The 25,546-nt window shown below is 40.0% G+C and overlaps 1 protein-coding gene across 2 annotated transcripts; it reads right to left on the bottom strand.

Annotated features, from left to right (window-relative positions):
* Positions 1-23,184: 23,184 nt before the first annotated feature.
* On the bottom strand, positions 23,185-25,279 carry LOC121986054 (alpha-1,3-arabinosyltransferase XAT2-like). Of its 2 annotated transcripts, none has more exons than XM_042539831.1 (4): positions 25,032-25,279; positions 24,858-24,938; positions 24,691-24,777; positions 23,185-24,585 (listed from the first exon to the last, which is right to left on the bottom strand). In XM_042539831.1, the coding sequence occupies exons 1-4, from the start codon at positions 25,162-25,164 to the stop codon at positions 23,336-23,338; spliced, it is 1,551 nt and encodes a 516-aa protein (XP_042395765.1). In that variant the 5' UTR covers positions 25,165-25,279; the 3' UTR covers positions 23,185-23,335. The 2 variants fall into 2 exon arrangements, with proteins under 2 accessions (XP_042395765.1, XP_042395766.1); XM_042539832.1 differs by having other exon boundaries at positions 24,691-24,799; positions 25,032-25,174.
* Between the last annotated feature and the right edge of the window lie 267 nt (positions 25,280-25,546).

Here is a 25,546-nt window from a genome sequence, read left to right as displayed (position 1 = left end):
GAAGTCCGATCATCCCTGATCCATCTGGATTTTCCAACACCAGAAGTCCGATCATCCCTGATCCATCTGGATTTTCCAACACCAGAAGTCCGATCATCCCTGATCCATCTGGATTTTCCCTTGCCTGGTTTCACTCACCAGGACTTTCCAACTGCCTAACATCCCAGTTAGGACTTTCCCACTGCCTGGCTTCACTCACCAGGACTTTCCACACTGCCTAACATCCCAGTTAGGACTTTCCCACTGCCTGGCTCCACTCACCAGGACTTTCCACACTGCCTAACATCCCAGTTAGGACTTTCCCACTGCCTGGCTCCACTCACCAGGACTTTCCACACTGCCTAACATCCCAGTTAGGACTTTCCCACTGCCTGGCTCCACTCACCAGGACTTTCCACACTGCCTAACATCCCAGTTAGGACTTTCCCACTGCCTGGCTCCACTCACCAGGACTTTCCACACTACCTAACATCCCAGTTAGGACTTTCCCACGTGCCAAGCTCCCTGCTTGGACTTTTCCAGTGCCAAGTCTCCATACTTGGACTTTTCCAGTGCCAAGTCTCCATACTTGGACTTTTCCGTTGCCAAGTCTCCATACTTGGACTTTTTCCGAATCAGGTCAACCAGGTCAACCTTGACCTACGGTTGCACCTACAATCCCCCAAACATATATTCTTGTCTCACATCAAGAATAGAACTCTCTCACAAGAGTCAAACATCAACATGCAACTCAACTAGGTCAATCTTGACCTAAGGTTGCATCAACAATCTTCCCAAGTCAAACATCAAAATACAACTCGAGTCAAGTCAACTCGAGTCGGGTCAACCAGGTCAACCTTGACCTAAGGTTGCACCAACAATCTCCCCCTTTTTGATGTTTGACAAAACCATAATCAAGTTAGGTTAACCCGATAACCTAACTTAGGTTTTCCAACCATCTTCCAATGTCCAATGTTCTTTCCTTGAACATTCTCTGGACATTCTCCCCTTAGGTTAACCCGATAACCTAACTTGGGTTCTCCAATAATTCTCCCCCTTTTTGACACACATCAAAAGATATTCCAATGTTCTTCCTCGAACATTCCTTGACATTCTTCCCCTAGCTTAGGTTAACCCGATAACCTAGCTTGGGTTCTTCAATAATTCTCCAATGAGCACTCTCCCCTTTTTGACACACATCAAAAAGAAAAGGAGGATATCAAGGTCAAGAGTTTCTTCCTAATGAAAGTCTCATACCTTTCATTGAAACTCTTAATTTCCCCCTTGATACTAAACTCAACAACCAACTTAGTGATAATTCCATATCACTCAAGTCTTTAGGAGTAAAAACTCCCCCTAAAAGTCAACTCCCCTTGACAATTAGGTAAAAACTCCCCCTAAAGGTCAACTCCCCCTTGACCATTGCACCAACAATGTCTTGGAGAGTTTCAAACCTTTAGAAATCCACAAAACCCAACTTCCAGCTGAAATTTCAGACCAACAGCTGAAAATCAGAAACTGGCACGCACTGATCGGTCCCCAGACCGATCCACGCTTCACTGATCGCACTGGATCGTCACTGATCGGTCACCAGACCGATCAGAACTTCCCTGGATCGGTCCGGTGACCGATCCATACTCTGAAATCAGAGATTTCTGATTTCCCTTCCCGGAAATTCAGAAACTCCTAATAAATTCCAGAAAATTCCAAAAATCGTAAAATTTTGAGGATACACTCCTCATACCATATACTATCACGGAAAAATAATTTTCTATGAAAATAGTTTCCATTTTTCAATCTTGATACAAAGTTCAAAAACTTTGAAATAGTTCAAGTTTAACTCAACTTTGTATCACAATGTTCAATGATGAATGCTATCACTAGGAAAGCTTCATCAAGGTTTTTCAAAACAATTTTGAAATGGTTTCAAACCCTTTAATTTGGGACCACAATCTTAGGGCTAGATGTACATGACTTGTACACAAGCGTTCCCTATGATCCCCATTTCTTGAATTAGGCTCATCTAGGTACAAGGACTATGCACCTTGATCCTAACTCATGATCCTAATATCTCACACACATCTAAGGTGTATCAAACCACATTCAAGTCAATTTGATGTGAGATATGGGTTTAGGTATCTTAGACTAAGGTCTCATGCATTTTCTAAACACAAATTTGATCTCAATATCAAAATGTGTTTTTCATCCTTAAATCAATTCAATTGATTATTAATGCAAGAGATGATGACATGACATAAAATGGTATCATAAATGAAAACATGTGCCAATGTCATGATGTCATGGCATAAAGTTTGAAACTAAACTAACACATGACATATAGATAACCTAAGCATTATCATATCATGACATTTCAAATGATAATAAAATAAATATGATGTCATGGCATGGCATATGGCAACCAATCATGGCAAGTTAGCACAAATAAAATACCTAAATTCCCTATCTAAGTATCCTTAGCCTTAGCTAACTTAAAACCTAACCCTAGATTGCCCATATATCCCTAAGAGAAAAACCAAAATCCCAATTATGGTATTTCTCTAGGTTTTCTTTAATTGTGCCAAATAAGATTAAAATATTCTCACTTTGGCACACTTTACTCTTCCAAGGAGTGAATGATAAAGATTATTCCATTTCATTTTCAAAGGTTCCAAAAAAACCTTGAAAATGTTCCTTGAGTGTCAATTTCCTCAAAGTTGAGTTAACTACCCTTCTTATTGGAGTTGACACTCTCTAACCCATCTATGGGGTAGAGAAAATGCTCCTAGGAACCCAATACCTATTAGAGCTCATTGGGTTCACTAAATATTCACTAGGGATAACTTCCCTAGCAACCCTCCTAATGACCCTCTTAGGCTTTGAAGCCTTGGTCATTTGGGTCTCATCAAGGTCAACTATAGGGGTGACTCCCCTTGTAACCTTGGTAATGGTCTTCCTAGCCCTAGGTTTTGTTCCATAATCGAATGGAACATTGTGATAAGTGGGCTTGACCATTTGGGACTTAGGTTTGTGACCCAAACCCTTTTTGTCCTTGGACATTGGTTTTTGACCCTTAAACCCTAGAGATGACTTCTCCATGTTTTTAAGAGCCTTTTCTAAATTATCAAGTCTTGACCTCAAGACTTGATTTTCCCTCTCTAATACCTCAAGTTTTAATTTGTCATTTTCTCTTGAGATATTCCTAGGCATGTGTCTAGTCTTCTTGGGATTTCTACCTAGGTTTTCCTTAACCTTAGAAGTGTTAATCCTAGGGTTAGCATTCCTAGTAGTATCCCTATCTAGGTCGACATGTTTAGCACCTAAGCACATGTATTGATTTCTAGTGTTAACATGCTTGTCATTATTGACTAATGCAATAAAATTACTAGCATGTATCCTACTAGAATTGCACGAATGAGCCTTAAAAGATACCTTAGGGTTTGCCTTAGCTCCCCCTATCGATGTGCATCCCTTGTCCTTGTGAGGTTTCCTCCCCTTCGGACATTGGCTCCTATAGTGTCCCCTTCGCTTGCATTGGAAACACACCACGTGCTCCTTGCCCTTGCGTTTTGGGACTCCGACTTCCTTGATCTTTGGCGCCGGTGGAGTCTTCTTAGTCTTCTTTGGACATTTACTCTTGTAATGTCCAAATTCCCTACACTCAAAACACATTATATGCAATTTACTTGAACTTAAAGTGTTTGAGTTACCTAGGGTCGAGGATGGATGGATGCTCTCTTCTTCATCCCTCCCGGAGGTAGAAGCTTCTTCTTCGTGCTCCGATCTTGAAGAAGAACTCACCTCCTCTTCTTCTTTAGATGTTGAGTAGCCCTCAACTCCCAATTCGCTCCCTCCATGATGTGAGCTACTTGGCTCACTTAGCTCCTCTTCATGGCTTGAATTTGAGCTCTCCTCATGGAACTTTGCCAAGTTGTTCCACAACTCCTTGGCATCGTTGTATCTACCTATCTTATGCAAGATATCACTAGGTAATGAAAATTCAAGGATTTTCGTTACCTCGTCGTTGATTGTGGATTGGTGGATTTGCTCTTTCGTCCACTCCTTCTTCTTGATCGGTTTTCCTTCCTCATCCATCGGAGGGGAAAACCCTTCTTGTACACAAAACCAATTTAACATATTAGTCCTAAGAAAATACATCATCCTTACCTTCCAATATGTGAAGTTATCGTGAGACTCGTAGAAGGGTTGAATTGTGACATCTTCTCCATAGAGATCCATCTCTAGCCCGTGCTCCCCCGGGTGTTGATCCGACGAAGAGCGTCCTCGCTCTGATACCACTTGTTAGGATCCTTCGTACGGCTAGAGAGGGGGTGTGAATAGCCGACCCCAAATCTCTCGCGTTTCTTCCTACAATTCGTTAGCGCAGCGGAAAATACAAAGAAACGAAAGAGAAGAAAACCAAACCTTAACACGAGGATGTAACGAGGTTCGGAGATTAGGGCTCCTACTCCTCGGCGTGTCCGTAAGGTGGACGAGTCCAGTCAATCCGTCGGTGGATGAGTCCCCGGAGAACCGGCTAATACAATATACTCCTTGTGGGTGGAGAAACCTCGCCACAAACGTTTGCAACAGCAAACAAAGAGTACAAGAACAAAGAGTAAGCAAGAAATACAATAAGAATACACAAGCACTCTACCAATCTTGCTTTCTCGTCGACTGGAGTCCGGATGAAGCAGCAGCTTCAAAAGCTCTAACAGTCGGGGAAGCTCACGCGAAGCTTTGGACGAGCTCAACAAAACTCAAGCACAGCAGCACTTAGCAACAGCAAGGAGGAAGAAGAGTTGTCCCACAGAGGATGCCCTCGATCCTTTTATACCTACGAAGAAGATAGCGAGAAAAACTAGCCGTTGCGACGCAACGGCTAGAACCCTGATCGGTCTGCAGACCGATCAAGGAGGAAGTGGATCGTCACTGATCGGTCTGTGGACCGATCAGGAGTGTGCCTGATCGGTCCACAGACCGATCAGCGCTTTCTCCCGAACTCCGCTATCGTGCTCTGATCGGTCGTGGGGACCGATCAGGCCCTGTGCTGATCGGTCCCCAGACCGATCAGAGTTCTCACAGAAGGTTCTGTGTGGAATCTGATCGGTCCCTGGACCGATCCCACCTCAGCGTCCCTGATCGGTCCCGGGGACCGATCAGGCTCCATGCTGATCGGTCCCCAGACCGATCAGTAAGCCCACAGAACCATGATCGCCTTCTGTTGGTTATCTGATCGGTCACCAGACCGATCAGATACCCAACCGTATCACTGGATCGGTCTGCAGACCGATCCAGAGCTTGGTTTTTGCCCAAACCAAGTCCCAAGTCTCCCAAGCCAACATCCGGTCAACCTTGACCTGTTGGTATATCATGCTTAGCATCCGGTCACTCCCTTGACCTGCTAAGACTTTCCACCAAGTGTCCGGTCAATCCCTTTGACCTACTTGGATTTTCCAACACCAGAAGTCCGATCATCCCTGATCCATCTGGATTTTCCAACACCAGAAGTCCGATCATCCCTGATCCATCTGGATTTTCCCTTGCCTGGTTTCACTCACCAGGACTTTCCAACTGCCTAACATCCCAGTTAGGACTTTCCCACTGCCTGGCTTCACTCACCAGGACTTTCCACACTGCCTAACATCCCAGTTAGGACTTTCCCACTGCCTGGCTCCACTCACCAGGACTTTCCACACTGCCTAACATCCCAGTTAGGACTTTCCCACTGCCTGGCTCCACTCACCAGGACTTTCCACACTGCCTAACATCCCAGTTAGGACTTTCCCACTGCCTGGCTCCACTCACCAGGACTTTCCACACTACCTAACATCCCAGTTAGGACTTTCCCACGTGCCAAGCTCCCTGCTTGGACTTTTCCGGTGCCAAGTCTCCATACTTGGACTTTTCCAGTGCCAAGTCTCCATACTTGGACTTTTCCGTTGCCAAGTCTCCATACTTGGACTTTTTCCGAATCAGGTCAACCAGGTCAACCTTGACCTACGGTTGCACCTACAATCCCCCAAACATATATTCTTGTCTCACATCAAGAATAGAACTCTCTCACAAGAGTCAAACATCAACATGCAACTCAACTAGGTCAATCTTGACCTAAGGTTGCATCAACAATCTTCCCAAGTCAAACATCAAAATACAACTCGAGTCGGGTCAACCAGGTCAACCTTGACCTAAGGTTGCACCAACACGGGCGCCCCGGACCCTAAGTCAACTCTGGTTGACTTTTTTCTCCTCGGTTGGGTGATCTCTGCCATCCGGAAAAGGACTCACCCAAACCCAACTTCCGGTCTTCTTGAGGGGGCTTCCCTCAGGCTTCATCCCTCGGACGCAGTCTTCGTCCCTCGGACGCACCGCGTGCCGTCCTTCTCGCTAGCTGCGTCTCTTGCTCCCCGAGTAATCTTCTGCTCCGGCTTTCATCCCTCGGAACCACCGCACGCTTCCTTCTCGTCCGTCGGTGTACTCTTTCGCAGCACTCGTCCCTCGGACTACCGTCCTTCTCGCTAGCTGCGTCTTCCACTCGACTATCTGTGTTTCTAAGCTTCTGCACACTTAGACACAAGGTTAGAAACACACAAGACCTAACTTAACTTGTTGATCACACCAAAACAACCTCGGGGTTCCAACACCCACGACCAATTGGAGAACGTGTCCATGACCACGTGTCCAGGACCAATTGGGGAACGTGTCTGCAACCAATGGAAGAATGTGCCCACGCCTTGAAAAGCGCACACGTCGCCCACCAGGACATTATATAAGGGGGGGGGGGGGGGGGTCCGTACACTCATAGGTACGCATAATTCACTTTTTGAGCTTGTGTTACTATTGCTCCATCTTCTTCTTCGTGTTGGTGATTGATTTGAGCGTCTGATGGCTAATGCCGGGGACTCCTTCCCTGGCTCGACACTGACGTTTCTTGTGTTGCAGAGTGGAGCGGAGTCTATATCCAGTCAACATGGTAGCCACATCCTCAGCTTGTCATCTCCCCGATTTTCGGACAGAATCATATAGTGTCACTGTTTATGCATGAATTTCAAAGAGTTTTCAGAAAAAGACAAACCATAAAAATACTCTGACACCTTTTTCAAAATGAACCCGTTTTTACCGTTTGCCTGTAGAATATTCTTTATCCTCCGTCGCATATAATACCAAAAAAGCAATATGCGGCCGTTGGATTGAGGGTCCCACTATATGTTTAGCTGATAATCGATTGAGCCTCTCAAGTGTTCTGACCAGCTATCACTTGGAGGTACCACCTAACCGGATTAGAGAACTGTAGCCAAAGATCCAGCCTTCGCTTGGCCTCTTCATTGAGTCAGAGCTCAGACAAACTGAGTGTCATGTTGGTTCGATCAACTGGATCACTCTGTTGGGTTGATTCATTGTGTTGTTTCTGAATCAAGGATAAGACTTGCTCGATGGAATACTGTCTTAGCTCAAATCTTCACCAATATGATGTGGATGAGCGTCCGATCAATCTCTCAGTCCGATCAACTTGACAGCTCGATTGGCTATCTCTCAATCAAAGTCATCAACTACACTAACTTTAAAGATGGATTATTACTTCTTTAACTTTGACAATCATATCATTCAATTCTATTGACTTTGATCCAACTCATCAAAGATCTATCTCAATCGCCGCATCAAAGGTAGAAAAGAAGGAATATTATACCAAGGGATAGGACAGCATGCTGCACCGGATTACCGTCGGCTGTGTAATTCCACAAAAGAAGTCGTGTCTGTTCTTTCCTTTGTTTAACAGTTCGATTCTTTCTTTCTCTTTCTTTTTTTTAAAGCAAGGGAATAAGCTCACTGTCAATGGCTGTCATCTGACCAAGTTAAGTTGGGGGATTCGAACAAACTGGCAGCTGCAGTTCACGTGGATCGTTTGACGATTGAATGCTTGCATTGCTACGTGGAAATATAGGATTGGTTGAAGATACTTCAAAAATGGGGAATTTCCCAGGAAGACGGAAAACACGTTTAATTAAAATGTCTTCGGGGATTGATTATTCGGACCTTGATCAGTGATTAATTAGTCTATCCTTAGTCATTGGTACTTGGTGTATAATAAGATGTTTTTGGGGTTATGATATCACGATAGAATATTTAAATTATCATCTAAATATTTATAATTCGTTCTCCGGTTATAATGTATTTATAAATTTTTTTCCTTCAAATATAGAGGATAAAAATATTAGATTTCTAAATTGATCATTGTATACAATTCTCAATTTATTTTAATGATTAATAAAAAATTAAATTTTTATAAAATTAAATCCATCATCCTAAAAATAATCAATACTGGCTAACTGTGTATAACAAGATACTCTAATTTTATCATTGCTTCGACTTCTCTTATGTCATATGCATACCAAATTTTGTCATTTACACTATACGTTAGTTATGATTGACTTTGACGATATAGCAAGGACCCGCACAGAACTCCACCGTTGTTTTTTTTTTTTGTAATTAAGGATTTATTTATTTCAAGATTTTTTAATACTTAATATATATAGAAAATTTTAGACAATGGTTTTTGTTTTTACTCAAATTTTTTGTTGATCTAGATATTCTTTAAAGGGGTAGGCAGGCGAAGCCCTCCTTTTTCAAATTGACTAAAATAAATAAATAAATAAATAAAACATTAGAAAAAGATTGACGGTGGGGATAATTTATATTGGCAACGTGAAGTAAGTCTCGATGATCTATTTGGACTGGTCTTGGGCGGTGGGTTATATGTGTCGATGCTGACAATGTCATCCCGGACTACTTCCTCTTTCTCTTTAATTTTTTTTTCCTTTCTCCAACAGTAAATTCCTTTCTGAATGCTATCAGGCTCGGGCCACAATCCGAGTAGCCTTGAACATGACTCTACCCTTGAGTGTTTGTAGGTATGATTAGTTTGTTGCCCTCCATAAATCTGGGCACTTTGAAACCTCAGGATGTAAGGGCATCTCTAATGGGTAGTTTTTAAGAGGTTTATGAAATGAAAAATGAAGAAAAGAAAGTTCCATCCATCTTAGATATAAGGTTTGTAGTTTAAGAATGATAGTGAAATTTTAAATATGATCTTTCATCTCAAAAATTAATAATATGGGTAAGACTAATAATTAATGATGTAAAAAAAAAGGTAATATAATAACATCCATAAAAAAATTACAGGGAGAATTTTTTTATCATAAAAAAAGTAATAGCTTTTTATATTTTTTTTGATGTGGTATTAAGGTGGTGTATTGAATACTATAAAAAAAAATTTTTATAGAATTTTAACTATTGAAGATGTCCTAAGAATGAGTCTTACGTTTAATTATTATATATCGGGTTGGCAAACCCACAATGTAATTTGAGTGTCAATGGAAGGCAAGGAGTCAGAGGAATTGAAGAGCTGCAGCGGGGTAAATGTTTTGGGTGTCGCATTAATGAAACGACGACTGGATAGACTACGATTGCAATGTATAAAAGCCTAAGAAACATAGAAGACAGACAGACAGACAGAAAGACATCTTTTTACATACCAATATACTTTTTTCTCTTCTTTTATATTGCCATCTTAAGTGTCGGAGGGGTTTCGTCGGATGATCCTGGCACCTTTGACGTGTGTTAATATATCGTGGATAGGATCCTCACATCTGCGCGTGCGAGCAGGATAAATTCAGAGTCCCATATTGGGTTGCAACCTACTGCAACATGTATACTAATTACCCACTCTAGCATATCGGTCTTAACAAGAATAACAAAAAAAGTTCAAATACTGGTTTCCAAAAGCTACATGGGCCTATAAAAAGCCTCAGAAGATTTAACAAGCTCAGTGGGGGCATAGAATGATTACCAACAATCTAATCTTTGATAGAATGGACTTCTCTCGAGACGGTGCAATGATTAAAATATGGAGTGTTACCACATTAAGTTATGAGATCATGTCCGAGTGAGCCTTCACTCATACCTTAGCTATTGCATATTAATGATTAGTAATCATCTATAATTTACCTCCTCTGTATTATTTTAAGGACGGATTGACAACGCTAAGTGAACGGATCACCTTTTGTCACATTTAATAGAATGGACTCAAAACTGTTCTTCCACAAATGACAAACATATATAAACACATGAATCTAGAAGAAAAATGAGTGCATTGATCTAAGAACAAAGGATAGAAGTCTAGTGATAGTGGACGGTGACAAAATGACATTTAAAAATAAATAAAATAACATTTGCAACTTACTCTATGAAGGATAAAGTGGTAGGGTATCTTTTCTATTTCTTAGACATCTAAGATTGAGTCATAGCTTAGGCAAATTAAGGATTAAGTATTGTTTGGGTCAGTTTGTACAAGTGTTAGCCTAGCTAACAGAGGTTCGGTTGAGAGTTTTTATTTTATTTTATTTTCTGGAAAAGAGACAAGGGACAAATTTGGTAAAAAAATTGAATGTAGTATTCTTTTAAAAGATAAATAAAAAAAAATGCTCTTCTATAATTAAAAAAAGGTAGGTCATTTTGATTTCGACTCTTTATAAATTATTGGAATTCGAGTGGCTGCTAACCAAATTTATAAGAAGGTCCATAGCTCCTTCCCAATTTGTGTATGACTGATCCATAAGACTTCTATTTGGATACCCTTAAAAAAAATCATCATGCAATCAAATTAGGGATGTTTCATCTCTAATATTAGGCTGACTTAAAGTTCTAATTCTAAATAAAGACATAAATATATTTCCATCGCTACAACGATTATTAATAAAAAATAGTCATTCTAAAATTTATAGCGATGAAAATATATTATTCGTCTCCAATTAGAGATGAAATTTAAATTTCATCTCTATATAATGATGGAATATAATATTCCATTGGCAATTATCATTATTGTAATTAATTATTAGCGACATAAATTTATTTCCATCACTAATATTGGGATCAAAATTAGGACTCGACCTCGATTTCGCAATCTCCTCACATTCTCGATCTCTCTGACAATATCTCCGACGACCGTACCCTCTTCAATTTCTGGCATCCCCTCCAATCTCCAGTGTCCTTTCTTCCTTGATCTCGATATGATCTTCTCCCTTCCCTCTCCCCTCTTTTTAACCCTAACAATGGCGAGCTTGGTCGACCATGAGATCGCGGTCGCGAGCTTGGTCGACTGTGAGCTATCGGTCGTGAGATTGGTCGGCCATGAGCTCTTGGCCACGAGTTTGGCCGGTCGTAAGCTAAAAAGCTTGCTTGGCCAACCACAAACCTGGTTGGCCATGAGCTCGCAGCCGGGAACTTGGCCGTCCGTGAGCACACAACTAGATCTGCCCTTGTGGCAACATTAGCCTTGGCCACGAGAACTCGGTCAACTAGCTGGTTGTATGGTTTAGGATAAAAACCTAAATACGATTCTAGAGGATTTTAACCTAGTTTGATTCCTCTGATTGAGCAACTTTTGTATACTTATTTTTTTTTGTGTTCATAACATGCTTAATTAATACATGGAATCATTTGTGTAGTACCTCTTTTATATTGATAGATGTATATTTAATAAGATGCTAAATTTTGTATTACCTCTATTATACATGGAATAATATTGCAGTATCTCTCTTGTATTAATGACTAAGTAATAAATTTATGTTCATAATGTTGTAAATTTTATATCATTAGGATACAATGTACATGAACGAAGATTGAATACACTACAGAATAGAAAATAGATTTATCCAAAATGAATATTTTGTTGGAATTAAAAAGTTTGTGAACTTTACAAAGAGTTATCGAGAATGTATGGATGGTGTTGAGTTACTTTACTCGTGTAACAATTCTAAATGTAGAAATAAGTTTTCTATGATGATAACACTATATAAGTATATATCTATGTAAAAAATGATTTATTTCAAATTACTACAACTGGTACTGTTATGAAGAACCTCATTTGTCTCATCGGATTAGAACTTCGGTTGCTTTTTCATTTGACACAACTGCTTTAGGGGAATCATCATTCTAATGAGAATGCAATGCAATCAATGGTTTACGACGTGATGAATGTAGTTAATCATTCCAATATAGATGAAATACCAACACTTGAAGTTAAACAACTGTATGACATGTTAAAGACTAGTGAAAAAAGTGTAGGAGAGATTCCATCTGGTTATTCTCAACTATCAGCTACTACAAGGTTAAAGTAGAATATCATTTCTCTTAACGATGTTACGATGATATTTGTCAATTGATGTAGAGTTGCTCTCTATTGATCATCCAATGACCGATAGCTTTTATAGTATAAAAAAATTAGTGAGGGGTTTATGTTTGCACATAGAGAAGATTAATTATTACATAAATAACTGCATAATATTTTGGAATGAAGATGGTGAACTGATTGAATGCATAATCTATACTTCCCTCATTATAAACATGATAGTCGCATACCAGTGAAGAAAAAGAAAAAGATTGCATAGAAATTATGTATTACTTCTTGTTAACTATTAGACTTCGATGTTTGTATACATTTATTGAAATAGCAAGCCACATGAGCGAACGAAAGAGGTATAATGTATCATCCTTATGACCACCTGCATAAAAACATCTTGATACAATATTTGTAGGATCGATGCATGCTAGAGGGGGATGAATATCACTCATGACTTTCACATTCGTTTTTCGCAAATCACAGAGTAATACAGTGGAAATAAAGAAATAAACAAAAACAACTAACACCGTTAGTTTTACTTGGTTCGGAGCCTATGATGACTCCTACTCCAAGACTCCCGATTGTTGATCACTTTCGTTGGACAATTCACTATCAGTTCTGATGAAGTACAAGTGTAAAATTACAATATCAAAATGATAGTAAGATAAAGTATACCAACAACTACAGATATGAAGATTCTTATGTTAGGTCGTCGGAGCAACGTTATAGTGTCGTCGAGGGCTTTTCTTAGCAGTGCGCAAGAGCGAAAGTTGTTCGGAATAAATGTGTCAAAGCTGCTAGTCGAAGCCCATTTTATGACCGAGCTAGACCTGATCCAGATCCACAGATCTCGTGATCAGTTTTTAACTCTACGTTGATCAGTCGACCGATCCAAGTGTTCGATCGATCGAACTTTCTGAACCTGCCCAGCTTCCCATCCAAATTCTGCCGCTTGGGATAGAGCCTTCGTTCGGTCGACTGATCCCGTCATTCGGTCGACTAATCCCGTCATTCAGTAGATCGATCCCGTCGTTCTATCGATCGATCCCGCTTTTCTCGCTGGCTTATTTGGTCCAATCAACTCGGTCTGATTGAGTCAGTGCCTATTCACTGTTCGGTCGAACTAACCTGAGGTTCAGTCAACCGATCCCTTGGTTAAACCTTAGCTGCAAGCTGATATGATCTCTGGGGTTCGGTCGACTGATCAAGGCTGCAATACTTCAACCTGTAAAATGTTAGTTTCTTGCAAAACAGAGTTAGATAAATAGGCAAATAGAATAAAATATAACTTTGACAGTCTCCGGACTGTCCGATTATGACTTTCAGATTTTAGAGGAACCCTAGGTCGAACCGACGCCAACTGTTCCCTCTTCGGGGAACGCGTCTTCACCTACTCCTTTCAGGAGAAATTACCTTTTGTCAGACTGGTCCTCCAGACTGTTTGGACTTTTGCTTAACGTCTAAGACTTCAGGACTTCATGCTGAACATCTGTTCTACGACCTATCCAGACTTCCACCTAGTTCACGACCCCTATGATTTTCATCTAGAGTCATCAACTATAGGATTTTGCCCAAAGTCCTTGACCTGCCAAGACTTCGCCCAGTCCCCCAGACCAGGACTTTGTTGCCTAACCGCATCTCAAAGTTCCCATAATCTAGGGTTACCTCCCCCTAGTACCTACGGTTACCTTCTTTTAGGGTTTTTCATGTACCTAGAGTCCACTAGGACTTTTTACCTAAGAACACTTAGGACTTTCCTGCAAGCTCATTCACGTTTGTTAGGCAACAAGTAACCTTAAGTTTGAACCCTTTTCCATTATCAAAACACATGTTCGATTGTCTGGTGCTCCTTGCACCAACAATATTTTCCTCATTTACAATAGTAAATGGAATTACGTAATGTGAGACTAAGACTTTCTATATATGAATTTCAGTTATTTGGTTAGTTAGGATAGTAATATTCATCTTGACCAATTATATTAATAATGTACAACTTACCACCATGAATGTGCATGAAAGATGAATTCATTTTCTTACAATACTTATTTAAGGTCCAACGAATCCGAAAGAGAAGATAGATATTTTCTTATAATTTCTGATTGTCGAGTTGAATGAATTAGTTTGGAGACTTATGACGCTGCAAATAAAATTAATTTTACAATGCATGATGCCTTATTATGAAAAATCAATGATTTTTTAATATATTCAATGTTGTTGGGATAAAGCATAACTGGTAAATTATCATACCCACTTAATGTTATCGGGATGAAGAATGATTGATAAATTTTATTATTAGCTAGTTTTAGAGTAGATTGTCTTTGTTAGGAGGTGTTGTAATTCATATTATTAAATTCAGATGGTATTAAACTTTATTTGAGGTGTCTAGATATTTATTTTTATTTTGTAATTGGATTAATTTGATACTTAGATTGGATTTGATACTTTTCGTTTCTGTGAATGTATCGTTTTGTTGAATTTCATCTGTGTGAATGTTATAATATGGTATGTGTTTGTTAGTATTAATCTTATGTTTGAGAATGCCTTACGTTGTTTGTGAATATGTAATATATGTTTGTGAATATGTTATGTTTTTTTGTGAAAATGTATAATGTATTTGTTAATGTTTTAATCTGAATTGTTTGAAAACTCTTGTATGTGATAATGTCGATTAATATATATATGTAAAAAAAGCGAAAACATGTAATTGTTGTTGAAATTTTTTGAAAATTAGTAACAGAATTTTAAAATTTCATCCTTATTTGGAGATGAGATTTTAAAATTCCGTCGCTAATTAGAGACGGAATTTTTATTTCATTGCTATATTTAGATATGAAATTTAAAAGGCTATCACAATTACCGACTAATATTTAATATTTCGTCTCTATTTAACGATGAATATTAAAAGTCCGTCGGTTGCTTATCAAAAACAGAATTTATTATTCCATCGCTAAGTTTATAAATGAAATTAAAAAATGTTACGATAATTAGTGCCGGACATATTAGCGACAACATTTAATTAATCTGTTGCTACAGTACCATTAACGAATTTAAGACAAAATTAAATATTCCGTCGCTACTAGAGATAAAAATTTAATATCCATCTCTAAAATTAACGACGGGATTAATAAACTTCCGTCTTTATTTTTAACGGATTATTTAATTTCATCATTAAATTTAACGATGAATATTAAATTCTTTCTCTAGTAACAATAGAATATTTAAATTCGTTAACGGTTAGCAATAGAATAATTAAATGATGATAATAATCAGTCGCTATGTGAACATACCATCTGATTAGTGACGGATAATTCAGAGAGTTTTTTTTTTCGTGATAGTTTCTTCTCAATTGTTTTTTTCCATAAGATATCTAATTCTTAGGGCTGATTAATTCTTGGGTGGACGTCTCGGTCACACGAACCGGTAAAAATTCTGGAAGTGTGAGCCGATCTTGATGTGACATTCTTATTACACTGGAAGTTCAAGTTCAAGCTCTACGGACGTTCGAAATTAAAGGGCTCAATATGAGAATTGAACCCTGACTGTTGGATTTATATGCCCCGCCTCTTACAGCTGCGTCGTGCCCTGGGCAGATGGAAAATATTTTTAGAATTAGGACGGTGACACAAACGTACGATCATTGAATATAAACATATATAAGACAACGAGAAATACCATTTTGTATATTATAGTTGAGCTGTCATTTTAAAAGTTGCATTCAATGAATCATTTCAGTGCAGAAGAAAAATGCAATTTTTACTTGTTGGTTTGAGACTAGTGCCACTGATTTTGTCGTGTTATGATGCAGCAACAGTTGCAGCGTTAGTAAAAAAAAAGAAAATCAACTCAAGTTGAGCCAATAGATAAGGTTAATTCAATTGTGATCGTCTAAACCTGAGTCTGAATCTTTCTTTCTTTTTCTATTTTGAAAAAAAAAATTACTGGTTTAGTAGACACTCTCGTCACGTCTCCTTCCCTCCTCATCCCTTTTGTGGACCATTCCAACAACCCTACCTACCTCGTTTGATAAGGCTACGTGAACAGCTGTTCACACTCTAACAGAATTTTTCAAAATGGAAATTAATGATGAAACGGTTTTCAAAAAAAATAAACGTGATACAGCGATTGAGGTAGCGTCTTTGAGTCGGATCAAAACTAAAAGAGTTAGATGGTATAATAGTCAAAAGTCAAAAGAAGGATCATAACCTTTGAAACCCAGCTCAATTGATTCCTTTGGCTGAAAGATAACCGACTGAATCGTCAAGCCGACCGGGTAAAAATTTTAGAGTAGGAGATTTTAGATGAAAATTCTGGTAGTCGTGGACCAGGTGAAAGTCTGGACAAGTCATAGAGTAGACGTTCAGTTGAAGATTTGAAATCTTGGACACTGAACAAAAGTCCAGACGATCTGGAAAATCGATCTGACAAAAGGTAAACTCTCCTCTTGGAGTAGGTAAGGACACGTTCCCCCGAAAAGAGAACAATAAACGTCAGTTCGACCTAGAGTTTCAACAAAACTCAAAAGTCAGAACCGGATAATCAGAGGCTGTCAAATTCATATTATATATATTGTTTATTGCTTGGACTAACTTTATTTTATAGAAAATAAGGAGGCTGAAAAATCTGGTCCGGGCGCCCGGAGCTGGTCCAGGCGCCCAGGAAACCTTGCCGAGGAGATTACACTCAAGCGTCCAGAGATGGTCCAGGTGCTCGGAGCTGGTCCAAACACTCGGAACCGCAAACTTCATCTCTTCGCCACGCTGGAGCACACTGATTGGACGACCCTACGTCACGGTCCAGGCGCTCAGAATGGATCTAAGTGCTCGGAATAGCATATAAAAGTAGCATTCGACTAGAGGCTACAAAAAGAACATTCCGAACAACTTTCGTTTCTTCGTGCTGCTCAGAAAACGCCTCCTTGACACCCGAAAGCTGCTCTGACGACGATTACACTAAAGATCAGATCCTTCAAGTGGTCGGTATTGGTTTATTCAAGTTACTTGTGTTTAAATTGTAATAATCTATTGTAACTTTCCGATTGATTAGTATTTGCCCAAAGAAAGCACTTTCACGTGTAGGCCTTGGAGTAGGAGTCGTCATAGGCTCCGAACAAGTAAAAAAACGTGTTAGTGAATGCTTTGTTTTCTTTCCTTCTTTCCTATCTCTATTCCGCTACGTTTTACTCGAACATTTGTAAACAAACGCGAAAGTCACGAGCGCTATTCACCCCCCTAGGGCAACGATCCAACACTTAATTCATCCGAGTTCTCTGGCTCAATGAAGAGGCCGAGCGAAGGCCGAGCCTCTGGCTATAGTTTCCTAATCCGATCGGGTGGTACCTCCGAGTGATAGCTGGTTGGGACACTTGAGATGCTTGATCAGATTATCAACTAAACACATAGTGGGCCCCTCAACCCAACGGCCATATATTGCCCTGTTGGCATTTTGCGCCACGGAGAACAAAGAATATTCTGCATGTAAGTTATACATTCAAAGTTTCCTCTCTGACAAACGCAGAGATTGCGGACCCATTTTGGGAATGTGTTAGAGCATCTTTATGGTCTATCCTTTTCTAAAAATATTTTGAGATTTGTGCATAAATAGTGACACTATAAAAACTACATCTATAGGCGGAGGAATACGATGCTACACAACTTTACATACAACTACTTTCATTTTACTTGACTCGACTCTACTCGATTATTGACTTGAGCATCGGAGAGCCAACGCTAGGACCTCTTCCTTGGCTTGTTCATCTTTATGGTTTGTCCTCTCTAACAACGTCGGAGGCGCAGGAGTACTTGGAAGGCAACTTTGGACAGTGAGGAGTCTTCATTTGGTCAACATCAGAGCCACCGTTCCCAGTCAACCATCTTCTCTGCTTTCGCAAAGGATCATATTACGGTGATTGAGGTGGGGCCTTTGAGTCAGGTCAAAGCTAAAAGGATTGGATGACATGGCGGTTAGAGTTAAAGAAGGGTCAACCTTTGAAGCCAGCGCAGTTGGTTCCTTCGGCCGAAAGATAGTCGACTGAATCGTCAAGCCAACCGAACTGAGGTGTCGGTCGGACGCTGATCCACGCGACATTGATGAATCTTCGAGCCAAGTCAGTATTCCATAGAGCCAGCCTTATCCTTGGTTCAAAAATGACACAGTTAACTAGCTCGGCAAAGTGATCTAGATGATCGGATCACACGTCTGATCGGACTAGCGGGATATTCAGTTCATCCGAGCGGTAGTCGGTCGGGATAATTAGGAGGCTCGATCAAATTATCAGCTAAACACATAGTGGACCCCTCAACCCAACGACCTCATATTGCTCCTTTGACATTTTATGTCACGGAGGACAGAGAATATTCTGCATGCAAGCTGTACATTCAAAGTTTCCTCTCTGACAAACACACAAATTGCGAATCCATTTTGGGAAAGGTGTCAAAGCATTTTTTATAATCTGTCCTTTTTTTAAAACGCTTTGAGATTTATGCATAAATAGTGACACTAAAAAAAGGTCTCCATCTACAGACCTCCTGCGATGCAACACAACTTTACATACTATTAGCTACTGTTCATTTTACTTGACTTGACTTGACTCGATCATTGACTTGAGCGTCAGAGAGATAATATCAAGGACCACTTCCATGGCCCGATAACTAACGCTCTTTTTGAGACACGAGAGCACTTGAAAGGCAGCTTTGGACAGCAAGTAGTCTTCATTTGATCAATATTATAGTCACTATTCCCAGCCAGTCATCTTCTCCACTTTTGCACAGGATCAGTGAGCATTTGTCCAGAAGGCTTAATACTAAAAAAAAATTTAATGGGCCAAGGATGCTTAATGCTAAATAGATGAAGATTCAAATATGAGCAGACTAGTCACAAATGTTGAGAAGAATGGAGATCATTTAATACAAAGTAATACTTTGAAACTAGCCTTGAGGAATAATGGTAGACTCGATATGTTAGATGTACTCAACTAGTAGACTAGATGCAGATACTATCTTCCTCCCTTTTTCCATTCACGCAACATCCTTGCCTATCCGAGGATTTTGCTATATTTCCTTCACAGCCAACACTGGTTGATAGTCTGATAACACTAATCTGAGTTCCCTTTGTAAAACTACAGTGACTTCTGCTACAGGTTGATATGTGCTAATTATATATGTGTATATATATATTTTTTATCTTATTTAACATACATTTGTTTCATTACATTAGTATATGTTGTATAAACGTCTTGTATTTTCATTCATTTTATCTTTTTAGTTCTGATAATGTATTTTACAATATAAAAGTGAAGATCTCAGTGTTGGAGCTTACTTGGAATGACAAAATCTGAGGAAATACATCTTAGAATAATCCATGACCAGCCAGTGGTAACAATCATGGCCGTGGATCATCCGGAAAATCATATCCGGCTGTGGAGAGTCAACTGAGACAAGCAACATGTACCACGACAAGGCCGTAGTAGCCGCTATGACCATGGTCCCTACTAACCAAAGAGGAGAACCAACATAGCACGATCTACAGCCGTGGATCAGTATGGTTTCAAGACAATGATGACCTATTTTTTAGGAAATTCTATTAGGATTTGAGTCCAATAAAAGAGAACAAGGTCCGGCGGTTTAATTTAGAGGCATCTAATGATAGGAGATCAAAGAGAAGTCCTTTTCAAGATGTCCATGGGAGCCAAGAGATTTGCGAGCATCAAGGAACAGATGGAGATCATCCAAAGACATTGACAAACTTCTACAATCAAGTTCTTTCTATCCCTAATGCTTATTTGGAGATTGTAGAATGTTTTATTTGATATCTATGGTTTGTATCTTCAACGTTATGGATTAGTCTTTTTATTTTAGGATTAAGGAGTAGTCCAATGATATGTTGACATTGACCTTTTCATTCCTTTCTCTTATTAATATCATGATTACCTTAGATTCGATTTTAGGGTGCTTAACAAAATATTGGCAATAGTCAATATATTAACATATATTTTCAATTACTAGAGATTGATGGATGAACTGAGAGGTGAACCTTAGTCTCGGATTTATAGAAGTGGACTTGAGTTTTTGATAACGAAAATAGTTCAGTTTCTCTCGAGTATAATATTAATTATCACAGAGTTTAATGTACGTTTAGCTTGATTTAATTACCATAAGAATAAGAGTTATGTAAGGATAAATATATCGTTAGATTTCAAGAGGAAACATTGATTACTTGAGGATAATTCACCTTCAAAAGTAATATGACATTGTGAGAGAAGAGACCATATATGATTTGTTAATATTCATCGCGGTGAAACTAAAATCCTAAAATTATCTCAAGATTTGATTTCCCAATCATGCTTTTATTCAGTTTTCATATTTTGTTTGATTTCTCATTACAACTATTCCTTTATCTCGATTTCTTTTAGATAGTCTAGTTTGTATGTAATTGATATTCAACAACATAATCTAAGAGGGTATTTTTATTATTTGACGATGATCATAGAATGGAGTAAGTGGATTTTCAAATAGGAGTACAACATGAATTTTCAAATAGGAGTTGTACAAATGGAGTAAGTGGATGCCATCAACAATTACAACTAGTCATAGAATGATATGTATTCTAACACATAATCTTGGTTGGAGGAACCATCCAAAATTTTCTTACAGGAACAATCAGAATCACATTGGAGAAGGTAATTGATGCAACACAAGCTATTGGATTCATTGATTCGTATACAAATACCGGAAGCAATACTTCTACAACTTATTGATTCGAAGAGGAATACCAGGAAACAGAAAAAATCGACATTCCAAGGAGGAGACACCGGCTAGAGATAGTAACTAATCAAAACTATCTCAAAACAACTAAACATGATGTTCATATAGACCCAAAAACCTAATTGCAAGATAAACATATCAAAAAAACCCTAAATACAAAAAATACGAAAATTACTAAAAATAATAATAAAAAAAGATGTTCAAAGCCTCCAAAAAAGGTACTAAATGATATTTTTTTATTCAAAATTTGTTTGATTACAAGTTCTACCTGATAATAAATCTAGGTTTCAAAATGAGCTTTGATTCAAGCCAAACAATGCTTTGTTTTAATACTCAAGTTAAAAGTTATGACATTCAAAAGTTTGTTCTATCGAACCAACATCAATAACTTTGGTTCATGACCAAGATTTCAATAGACAACAAAATCTATCATAAAAACTCTTTTGGAAAACTTCATTGCAACTCGAATTAAGCAGGATGAAGAGTTTAATTAGGAAATAAATCGAGGAGTCTAGGCAACAACATCAAGCCACAGGAGAGGTAATCAAACATTCTCCCTTATGTGCTAGTCACTATTCCAAAAACTAGTAACCGCCCGCGATTTACCTCCTCCGTGTTGGTCTTGAGACGGGTTGGCGGAGGCACTGGGGGCAAGCGTATTCGTCTTTTTGCCACAAAGGAGAGGTAATCAAACAACTAGTAGATGAAGTTGACAACTTAGCTAACCATACTAGAATATTAGAAACTCATATTGCACAGATTGCTAGTTCGTCTTCAAGAGCTACAAGCAGTTTTCCAAGACAAATCCTATTGAACATTGTAATGCTATCATTTTGAGGAGCAGGAAAACTTAGAGAAGCCTAAGGTGAGTGAGGAGAGCAAAATCGGTACAAGAAAGGTTGAAGCTACTCTGATGCCACCCACAGGAGGGGAGAACGAGAAAGAATTTGAAGAAAAAGTTAAGGAACCTAATTCCATAACTCATGTGAGAACTCACATACCACTGGTATCATCCCAAAGATCCAGATAGTTTTTCAATTCCTTACACGATGGATGATGTTAAATTTGATATAACTTTTTGTGATATTGGTGTTAGCGTGATCCTCATGCCTCTTTCCTTCGGTAAGAAATTGAGTTTAGGTAACAGATCATTCTGTTAGATATTATTTTGGAGAATATTCCAGTTAAAATTGGGAATTTTGTAATAATAATTCTTAAATTTTTATTCATAATAACAATTCTTAAAATATGCACATAAGTTGTTCATGTAAAAAGGAAGATATCTTTTACTCGGACAAGGAGCTAGTTTCAATATAAATTTGTCCCCCCATGATGATACAATGGTTAAGACATGAGATATTATCATAGGGTAATGCTAAATGGCCAGAATCTGGCCAGCTAGAATCAATACATGCAAGTGTACACATGGGTATTTTAGTAATATCATATGTGTACATTAATTACATGCATGTACATGCATGCATTCTAATTGGAGGATAAAAAATTCTAGCTGGTCAGATTCTAGCCAACAAGAATTATCGATTATCATATTAGATGGGATCAAAATTTGACGTATTCTAACATGTCTTCCCTTGTCTTCACCAGGGCACTAATGGCTTTTGCCATTAGTTTTAATATAAATTTGGATTGCTCTTCTTTCAATAAAACCAACACAATGGGCTTTCATTATTTAAACCTAAATTCTACCTCCCTAGCTTCGAGTATCTAGCCTCCATTGGGACAGGAATCCTATAGTCTCGGTCTCTCGGATCCCTTGATCAGTCCTACCTTACCTATTAAACAGGTGGGGTCCAGCTCATCCCACTAATGAATTTGCAAGGTCTCCCTTAGTCCAGAAGATCATGGACTAGAGGATCTGACCTCTATTGGGATAGAGATCTTCTGGTCCTGGATCCTTGGAACAATCTTGGACTCCTGTCTATTCATTAGTAGGATGAACTAGATCCTATCTGTTAAACAAGCGGGGTCCAACTCATCCCATTAATGAATTTACAAGACTTGTCCTGATCCATAAGATCATAGATCAGAGAATTTGACCTTCATTGTAAGGATCGTCTGGTCCTAAATCTCTGGATCAGTTCTGAACTCCTATCCATTTATTAGTGGAATGAATTAGACCCTACTTATTAAACGGATGGAATTTAGCTCACTCACCAACAAACTTAATGGCCTCCTAGGCCGAAACATTTTGGACAAGAGGATCTCGCCAATGCTCATTGGGACATGGAAATCGATAGCAAGCGCACATGATTAGCAATGCAATAAAGAAACAATTATATTCTTGTTGAACTCATTCATCATTTCCCTATTTCTGGTGTTTCCTGAGCGGCGGAATACTAAATGCAATAAAGAAGAAGACGACGAAGAAGAAGAAATGAATGAGGGAGGTGTGTAGTTGACCTTAGCCACCGCCCCTTTGATCCAGATCCAGATCCTGAGCCTGTGTGTGTTGCTGGCTGATGAAGAGGCGCGCGCGGTCCAGGAATGGCCGGAACCTCGTGACGTTGAGCCTCACGTTCTGCTCCTTCAAGAATATCCTGGAAAAGGTATCCCACCCTTGGTGGTGCACCGACATGGGATCCTTGAACACCGCGTGCTCTCTCGGGTACTGCTCTGACAGCGTCGTCTCCTCCTCGTTGATGCTGTACTCCAGGTACTTCACCTCCATCTGCTTCGCCGGGTCCCGGAAGTAGTGGCCGGCGATCCAGTCCAGTTTCCCCCACGGCACCACCTGGATCACCACGCCGCCCCTCGGCAGGAACACCATGTTCGTCAGCGCCGACCCGTGCACGCCCATCAGCACGTCGCACGAGTTCACCACGCGCGAGAATTTGGCGATGTCGTCGCTCGCCTCCGTCACCACCACCTCGAATCCTGCCCCCTCCGCCATCCTCACGATCTCCTCCACGTTCGTGAACCGCCGCGTCTTTGCCCGCGCTATCAACATCAGCCTCGCCTTCGCCTTCGCCGTGCTCTGTTCCCCGCCGACCAGTGGCTCCGGCAGCAGGGTAGGGCGCTCTCTGGGGAGACCGAAGGCGCTCCTCGTGAACTCGGCGAAGTCGACCATGGAGTAGCCCTGCGGCGACTTGGCTGGCTCCATCTGAAAGTCCTCGATGCTGCTGCACCGGAGTCCGAGCGTGACGCGGGGGAAGCAGCGAACTGCGTCGTCCTCGTCGAACTCTATCACGGGATAGCGGGAAAGCTTGTCGAAGTACGGCCGGAACTTTTGGACCCATCCAGGCTTGTTGTTGGCCACCAGCAGCTGGACCTCGCCGGAAAATGGGGCGGCCGACTGGAAAAGGGGCACCAGGACGTCGCCAAAGTCGTGAAAGAAGTTGATACCGGACCAACCGCCGATCGCGAACACCAGAGCGGGGATCGAATAGTTGACCGCGCAACGGGCCTCATCGCCGTAGTCGTTGACCAGCCTCAGAGTCACCTCGCGAACACTGCCGCCGGAACCCACGTCCCACTTCCGGGCGTACGGCTTGATCGTCCACGACTCACCCTCTCTGTTACCGTCGGGAGGTGGGGCCACGTAGACCATGCGGGTGTTCTTGCCCACGATTCTGACGTCGCCGGCTGCCTCGCAGACGTCGGATTTCCTGTTCGACAGATCGCATATCGGCTTCTTCTCCACCGCCGGCACGCCTTCACGATTTGACCAACAAATAATTGTTAGTTTATGAATTCCTTGGCTGTGAATTACCAACGTTCGGTCAAATTTGGATGGCTGTGACGACAGCATACACGTACCTCGATCCCCTGTTCTTCCAGTGGGCAAGAACACCTCTTCAGGAACAGCAGACGAATTCTTCTCAAGCACCACTACCTTCTCCTTCTCTGTATCAAGAATACTCATCGACTAAATAAACTTAGTCTTTCTTTACCAATTAAGATCTATCTAACAACTTTGGGGTTACCTGCTGCTTCTTTTCCAGTCGAGGGATAGGATTTAATGGAGGTGTAGTTGACATCTACCACTTGCACAAGCTGTGAATTTGCTGCAAATTAAGCAAGCAAACGATCTATCCATGAGAACTAGAAGGAGGAGTTAATTAATTGTTGCAATAGAGTGAGAAGAAGACGAGTCTTACCCATGGAGATGCGCATCTTGTTAGTCCCGGACATGGTAACATAGGTAAGTGAGACAAGAATCAAAACTACAAGCAATCCTACGCCATAACTTTGAGGCTTTGCTCTGTTGAGGTTCCTAAATGGCTTCGCCATTTCCTCTCCGCCGGAGCCTTCTCTGCCCTTGCCCTTGCCCTTTCCCTTTCCAGAGCTTCTTTCCAGAGCTTCTGCAGCCTGCAAAACGTGGGAGCCGATTTAACAATGAGCTGGGAGGAATCACTCTAAAGAAGAAAACCAATTTTTCGAAAAGGCGCCTCTATGTTTCACAAACTCTCTTTATTGCTTACCTTTTACATTTATAATATAAATGAATAAAATTTTCTATAATAAATTATACAAATTCATAATTTATCTTTATAAAGTGTAAATTTTTTTAAAAAATATTCTTTTATAAAAGGTAGAATTGAAATTCAAATTTTGTAAATATTAACATTTGATGAGAAGGGGGGAAAAAGCATTACGTAAAAATCGAGGTCCT

Source organism: Zingiber officinale, chromosome 5B, assembly GCF_018446385.1.
Source record: "Zingiber officinale cultivar Zhangliang chromosome 5B, Zo_v1.1, whole genome shotgun sequence".
In the NCBI taxonomy this organism is placed as follows: domain Eukaryota; kingdom Viridiplantae; phylum Streptophyta; class Magnoliopsida; order Zingiberales; family Zingiberaceae; genus Zingiber; species Zingiber officinale.
The sequence above is the reverse complement of the archived record's forward strand: the minus strand, read 5'-3'. Positions and strand labels throughout refer to the sequence as shown.

Bases quoted from the DNA above. Each gene is read 5' to 3' on its own strand.
- LOC121986054 (XM_042539831.1), bottom strand. From the start codon at position 25,164: ATGGCGAAGCCATTTAGGAACCTCAACAGAGCAAAGCCTCAAAGTTAT. The intron at 24,778-24,857 runs GTAACCCCAAAG...TTCTTGATACAG, and splicing joins GACTGGAAAAGAAGCAGCAG to AGAAGGAGAAGGTAGTGGTG. The intron at 24,586-24,690 runs GTACGTGTATGC...CAAATCGTGAAG, and splicing joins TGGAAGAACAGGGGATCGAG to GCGTGCCGGCGGTGGAGAAG.